The 5,613-nt window shown below is 34.3% G+C and overlaps 1 protein-coding gene across 1 annotated transcript; it reads right to left on the bottom strand.

Annotated features, from left to right (window-relative positions):
• Window positions 1-3,185: 3,185 nt before the first annotated feature.
• On the bottom strand, window positions 3,186-4,680 carry LOC105781619 (serine acetyltransferase 1, chloroplastic). Its single transcript, XM_012606144.2, has one exon. It carries the CDS (start codon window positions 4,570-4,572, stop codon window positions 3,415-3,417), a length of 1,158 nt encoding a protein of 385 aa, XP_012461598.1. The 5' UTR covers window positions 4,573-4,680; the 3' UTR covers window positions 3,186-3,414.
• Window positions 4,681-5,613: the final 933 nt, after the last annotated feature.

Consider the following 5,613-nt stretch of genomic DNA (forward strand, 5'->3'; position numbering starts at 1 on the left):
AGGTGAAGGACAAGGGAAGTAACTTATCCATGGTAAACCTATGCAGGACTAAAGGGTAAACTGTTCATGTATTGCTGAGAAAATTTCGTTTATTTTTAGTTTATGCAGCTTTCTGATCTTGAAACATGCTTGCCTGTCAAAACTGACTCCCGGTATGGGTGCTTTAAACAAATTTATCCTTGTCACTAGAACATGACAAAATTGAATAATTTGGTTGCTATAGTATTGGGAATGTAATAGAATTTTGAACCCAAATATTGGGAATAGGAAGCAATAGATGCCATGTGAAATGGGATTTCACAATCTTCACACTGGTTTTACAAAGAGATCATCCCTGATATTTATGTATATATTTCTAAGTTCTAACTACTGAACACATTGTGGGTGATAAGGAATGGGAATCAAGTACATACTACTTTTTCTTCTAACAGAAGCACCAAAAGCCTCAGTCATGTCTAGATCCTCATTTTCCATTCCATTAGGGAGTCTCGAGAACAGCCATACCGTATGAGATGCCAAGACACATTCTCCTTCCAGCACCAAAGGAAATAAATTCGAAGTTAGTCCCTTTATAGTCAACTGAACTACTGACGAATTTGCTTTCAGAAAAAAAAAAAACTATTGATGAATCTCTCTGGATTGAACCTCTCGGCCTCATTCCAGTAGTTGGAATCTCTTCCAATGGCTCATGCATTAAAAACCAATTTGGTCTTGGCTGGTATCTTATATCCATTAATTTCACGTCTCTCCATACTTTCTCCTGGATACTTTCTCCTGGAAGTAGCAAAGGTAGAGGAGGGTGTAATCTTAGAGTTTCCTTTATAACTAACTTCAAGTACGCCAATTCCTGAAGGTCTGATTCGCTGACATCCCCTGTTTTATCATAGGCTTGCCTCACCTCGGCTTGTTCTTTTTCACGGATTCTAGGATTTTTCATCATTTCCTACAGCGCCCATTCAGCTATAGTTGGAGATGTCTCAGTTCCACCAATGAGAATGTCCTGAAAAGTTCTACTTGCAGTACAAAACATTTTTTTACAGTTTTCAAGCAACTAAAGAGAGCAAGGTCTCATATATTTGAACACTAAATAAATGTTCCTTCCCAAAGATATCAATCTGAAGCTTGAAGTTATCTGATCTTTGAGCATGTTAAATTATAGGACCATATAAACACAAATAAAAACATACAAGATATGTTGTTTCAAAAAAACATGCAAGATATGAGACATCAAATTACTAAACAGGATAACAGCTTTAACGTTGTCAGTTGTTAAGGGAAATTCAAGGCCTCCATGATCCTGAAGATTCAAAAGAACACTAACTTGATCATCTATTTCATCATCACTTTTCTTCGGATGCGCATTTCTATGTTATTCAATGATGCTTTCAAGCATCACGTCTAAATCATGGTGAAACCTCTCAAGTTTGATAAGCTGCAAAACAATTCTCCACTGTTGATTTCCAGTCCAGTATTAGAATAGATGGATCTAATTAAACTTGATACCTGCTTTCCTCTGATTGATCGGAATGATTGTACACATTTCGTACTTAACAGCTCCAATGCGCAAACCTTTCGAAGCTGCCTCCAATAGCCTCCATATGATGCAAAAGCAATATCTGAAAAATGGTACATTATGATTTCAGCATCTAGGAGAAAGGGCCTGTTAGCAAAATTGATGTCATGTGTTTTCATCACTTCTCTAGCAGCCTCTGGAGAAGAAGAACAATATGTGATAATTCACCAAGTTTAGGTGCATCACGGAACCATGCCTTTTGGCTAATTCTGTTAAGCGGAGATGGGGAAGAGAGAAAATTAAAAGGTGAAAGTGCCCTATAAGAGGTAGCTTCTATGGTGCAGGGGGTAGATTTTTGGGTGAGTCCTTTATTTTGGATCTCATCCATATCTTGAACACCATGAAAATGAACACAAGGAAGGTGAAGGATTGTGGGAGCAATTATCCATTGTAAAACTACACAAGACTAAAGGGAAAACTGTGCAGGTATTGCTGAAAATTTTCATTTCTTCTTAATTTATGCAAGTTTTTCAGGTCTTGATACCTGCTGCTTGCCTGTCAAAACTGACATTTCTGTATGGATGCATTTAATAAACTTAACCTTTCTGACCAGCACATGGAAAATTTTAACTTCTTTTATGGCTATAATCTTGGAATATCTTACCGAAAAACATCAATGGAGTAAACAGGCATAGCCATGTAGAATCCTTTTCTTTTATCAACATCTTCGCGTGCCTTAGTTAATGTAACTTGATTTAAATTTTTGTAGCAGAGATTTATAATGATATACAGAATCTCTATCAGCCTAGATACTTGAACTCTTTTATGCTAAGAAAACTACCCTAAAGAACACTAGAATCTGATCTTGGGGACAATACAGTTTTCTTTCAATGAGATTGGAGATAGGTATTAATAAATAAAAGAGGGAAAAATACATCACACAGAAACAACCATATAAGACAATACTCAACCTCTAAAATGAAAGAGAAACTCATTTTCGAGTAAAGATTTTCCAAGTGAGGCATTGAACATAAAATCCCATCTATAAACAATCGAATAGTAAAAACTCAACAGCTCAGAATTAAACTCTATTCTAGTGCAATCCTTACAGCACTAGATAATGACAAAATAGAACCTTTTTCTATTCTGAACAAAAAAAGGAACCTCTTTGGCTTATGCTACAAAGTGTAGCATTATTTGGATCATAACATCTACGCATTTGCCACCCAGTACCAACAGAATAAATGGAAATAAAGATATGCCATCATAACTTTTATCATCCTTCTTCTAATTCTACCCTGCCTCTGCACTGTGTAGCAATGTCACTCTCTAAGTACCTCATTTTCTGGTCATTGTATCAATGTCACTCTCTAAGTACCTCATTTTCTGGTCATACTTTCCTAAAACCTCTATGTAAAATAGTTTTTTCCGTGACTCGTGCAGTACTTGTGTCAACTGAAAAACTAGTTAAGGCTTTGATCCAAAAGGATACAACACTAACCATTCTTTTTAAATATCAATACTATATTTAAAACTAAACTTTATTGGTTACTCAGCTATTAAAACAAAACAGAGCTCTCATGTTCCCTGAAAAAGGAAATAGCAAGACTCTGAATCCATACCTGTTGAAAAAACATGGATCATAAATATGAAAAAGTACTACTGCAACGCATTCTGGCAATAATGGAAATCATAATTCCCACAAAAGCACATGCTATATTGTACTTACAACAAAGCGGCCAATACAATAACATATTACAAGCGGCCAATACAAAAAAGTGTAGCATCATTTGGATCATAACATCTATGCATTCACCCTTATAACACAAATAAAAGGCTGCAAAGTCCAAACCAAAGAGGCTAAAATTCCAAAACTTAGGAAAGGAAAATTAGTAGTCCCTCTAAATGACATAATCAGACCACTCAGCAATGTGTGAAGTATGATCCATGGTAAAACTTGGAATCTTGTCAAGCTTTATAGGGTTCTCCCTCCCTCCTACCAATCTAGCCGGATTCCCCACCGCAGTAGTCCTTGGAGGCACGTCCTTTAACACCACCGAACCAGCACCTATCTTAGCTCCATCACCAATCTTAATATTCCCTAAAATACAAGTACCGGCACCAATCAAAACCCCATCTCCAATCTTTGGATGTCTATCACCAGAAGCCTTACCAGTTCCTCCTAATGTTACATTATGTAAAATTGACACATTGTTACCAATCACTGCTGTCTCTCCAACAATAACTCCAGTAGCATGATCAAACAATATCCCACTCCCAATCTTGGCTCCAGGATGAATATCCACATCAAAAACCTGAGACACCCTATTTTGTATCAGCAAGGCCAAAACTTTCCTCCCTTGACACCATAAATTATGGGCTACCCTATGTGATTGACATGCTAGGAACCCTTTAAAATTCAAAAAGCAATGTACATAACTTATACATGCAGGGTCTCTTTCTTTAGCAGCTTTCAAATCTTCCTTAACAGCTATCATGATTCCTTGATCTTCCACAAGCACGGCCATGATAATATCAAATAAAGTACTGCTAGGAAGACTTGGATTGCCTAATTTGATAGACAAATGATTGGCTAAAGCACTTTCAAATGAATTATGAGAAAAGATTGAGCTGTAATAATAATTGGATAAGATGGGTTCTTGCTCAGCATCTAACCTTGCTTCTTCTTTCATTTTCAGCCATAAAGCACCAACCTCTTCTTTTTCTTCTAAAGAAAAATCAACAGATTTTCTTGTAGGGATGGTTTTTGTGTGGTTTTTATTCAAGGGTACGCTCGAAACATTATTTGGGAAAGTGGATCTGCAGAAACTTCCATACTCGTAAAGAACTTCATCAGGTTGAGAAATGTTTGGACGTTGGGAAAGTTGGGAAGAGTCTGTTGTTCTTGAGATGTCAATGCAAGCAGCCATGGATTGCGAAAACTTGTGAGAATAATGGGTTGATGGGAAAATTGAAGGAGAAAGGTGTGGATGAGAGAAAGGAGGAGAATTGTTATATAAAGGGAGAGGCAAAGGTCGAGATGTCCCAAGATTTTTCATGGAAACTGGGATTTCCTCAGAAATTTGGCTTTGGTCTGTAAATTATTTATAGAAGAGAAAGAGGCTAAGAGAAAAATATATACTATAAAATATTTTATTTATAAAATATTCGTGTGGTTGCGCCTGGAATTTTGGCCTTTGCTGTACATTATTTGATAATTTTGCTTCTTTTATCTCAAATATATATATATATATATATATATATAAATGAAATTTTTAAGCTAAATCCTTTTTAAAATTAGTCAAATGTAAAATGATATTACTTATAATAATTTTCAATAGTATTAACCTAGCTAATTAGCAACCAAAAGTGGAATTAGGGTTGGCTCTGAATCTCATAAAGTGAAAATTTAAATTTTTAAAATTTTAAAATTTTAGATTAGTAAAGGTAAAATTATACTTTAGTCTTCTTAAAATGATAAAATTTGATTTAATCATTTAAAATTTATAAAATATAAACCATTAAAATGATAAAATTATATTTTTACCGTCATAAATATTTCAATTTAATTTCAACTCATAAAAAATTTCTTGTTTTACCCCGTTAACAATTAGATAAATTACCTATTTTTATAGTGAAATTTTATAAGCCCTCAATACATTGACACGTATATTTAAAATTAAAACTAACTTTTATACAAATAAATCAAGTATCAATCTTCAAATTTACTTGTAAAATATACAAATTTTTTTTAAATCCACTAGAAATTGAATTTGTAAAAGATGAGGATGGAATTCACTTGATCCAAATGTGGTGTAGCATTGTCCTGATCTACCTCTGGTGCCAAATCGTGGTCCTACCTTTACTTGTAACACTATTTCTTTTCTTTTCTTTTCTTTAGTAGTGATAAATAATTTAAATGTCTAATTTTTGAATGGTATCAACTTTCATATTTAAATTTAAAGAGCTTTTTTCTAATACCTTTTGATACAGTAATAATATCCATTTTTGCTATTCTATTTTTATTTGCTTTTATGTTTTCTTGAGCGTCATCAATTCGATTGAGTATTGTTAGGAATAACAGTTACAGTTATTGTTAG

The sequence above is a fragment of the Gossypium raimondii genome, chromosome 1, assembly GCF_025698545.1.
Source record: "Gossypium raimondii isolate GPD5lz chromosome 1, ASM2569854v1, whole genome shotgun sequence".
Classification (NCBI taxonomy): domain Eukaryota; kingdom Viridiplantae; phylum Streptophyta; class Magnoliopsida; order Malvales; family Malvaceae; genus Gossypium; species Gossypium raimondii.